This window comes from Echinops telfairi, unplaced genomic scaffold (assembly GCF_000313985.2).
Source record: "Echinops telfairi isolate 266 unplaced genomic scaffold, ASM31398v2 ScPeMD7_70;HRSCAF=299, whole genome shotgun sequence".
In the NCBI taxonomy this organism is placed as follows: Eukaryota; Metazoa; Chordata; class Mammalia; order Afrosoricida; family Tenrecidae; genus Echinops; species Echinops telfairi.
In genome coordinates, this window is record NW_022103968.1 from 7,799,452 (window position 1) to 7,801,109 (window position 1,658).

Consider the following 1,658-nt stretch of genomic DNA (forward strand, 5'->3'; position numbering starts at 1 on the left):
CAGCACCAGAGACTCAGCCCCTCCCCATCCGCTTAGACCTCTCCGGCCTCGGTCTGGTGCTTGCAGTCCAATGCATTGGATCCCTCTCAGTCGGTCCCAGGGGACCCTGGAGGCTTGGTCTAGAGGGGGGGACAGGGGCAGCCGTGAGGACAGGCGAGACAGCAGGGATCATGGGAAATCTGAAATCTTAAGCCCTTGGGATCCTGGGCTTCTCTGACTCTGGCAGGATCTGAGGCTCACCCACATCCCATGTGGCTGAACATCTCACCCCAGCCCTAGGATGCCTCTCTGTGGGAACAATTCTCTGAGCCTTCATCTGTGGGGTTCCCCAGTTTCCTGATCCACCAAGGTCTTGCCTGCTCATCGTAGCAACCCCTTCCTCCTCTCAGACTGGCTCAGGGGGCAAGGGTTCCATTGCCAGCAGTTTGCCAGAGTTCCCCTCCTACTGTATGTGACCCAAGGCCCCATGGTCTGGCTTCTGCCCCACCTCCCAAGAAACTCACTGTCTCCTTGGCACCCACCACACCCCTTTGCTCCACCTGAGCTCTTGGGGCCCACCTCTCAACCCATTTGTCCCTGGAGACGGCACACCCACAGGTATCCTGGTGGCCCAGTCTCAATCACAAAAGCCCCAGGTCCCTGTGGAGGATGCTCCTCCCAAGACACGCCTCACCCCCCACACTAGACATGACACCAGAAGACACAGATCCTGGAGAAGTGGAGGCCAGCCTCTTCCATATGAAAGTTCCTGCGCTCTCACCTGTAGCCTAAATGCCCTGCTTTGGGCTCTGAGAGTCCAGTTTCTATTCCCTGGAAGGTTCTGGAAGCCACAGGGCTGTGCCACCTGCTCTCTGACATTCCTTCTGATGGCCCATCCTACCTGTGTGTTTAAGGGGAAGCAAATCCGTGCTTGGAAGAACCAGGAGGAAACACTAAGCAACCAACCCCACACTTGCTTTGAAAACAATCTTCTTTATTCAGATTGTTCCACCCTAAAGCAAAGCTCGGGTTTGTGCTGCAGGCCGAATGGCTCCTGTGTGGAAGGGCAGAGGAGAAATTCCATCTAGAGAAAGCTCGGGTGATAGCAGTGTTAGACTCATGGTTGCAGGGAAGTCTGGAGAGGTTGCTGCATTTGGTCCCGTCACCTGGTTTGTGGGTCTGGGAACAGGCTGGCTGCCCGCCTTCCTTCCTCCAACCCACTGTGTCCCCACCACACGCCCGTGCCTGGCAGACAGCGGCGGGTGGGTGCTGTTGGGGCCTTTAGTTCCCTCTTCCTCGCTCTGGCATCTGAGAATGCGGAGGCCGGTGTCAGAGGTCCTGGCATGCATTCACTTCCTGCCTCACATTTTGTAGCTCAGCGGCTGCCCACTAGATGAGCGTGTCCTTCGCCCCAGCATGAAGGCTGCCAAGACCACGACCATGACCAAGAAGGCTCCCACGAAGATGGCCGCTGTGGGGAAGGATCTCTGGGAGGCAGCCTGCTCCTTCCCGCCAGCCACCGACAGGTCTGGGGAGGAGAGGAGAGCTCAGTAAGGGCTTAGGCTGGGGAAGGATCCGGGACGAGTTTGGGGAGAAGCAGGACTGCCCAGTGGGTGCACTGAGAACCGTGGTCGGATGGGCGGCCCCACAGAGAGGAAAACCAGCAGGGATAGAGGTCC

At 58.0% G+C, this 1,658-nt stretch overlaps 1 protein-coding gene across 1 annotated transcript in view; it reads right to left on the reverse strand.

Moving 5' to 3' along the window:
• Positions 1-952: 952 nt before the first annotated feature.
• The window catches only part of DMBT1 (deleted in malignant brain tumors 1), a 62,138-nt gene continuing 61,432 nt past the window's right edge, over positions 953-1,658 (reverse strand). Inside the window, 1 exon segment of the mRNA XM_045291396.1 lies at positions 953-1,507. Within this exon segment, the coding sequence (XP_045147331.1) occupies positions 1,341-1,507 (167 nt within the window). The 3' untranslated portion in view covers positions 953-1,340.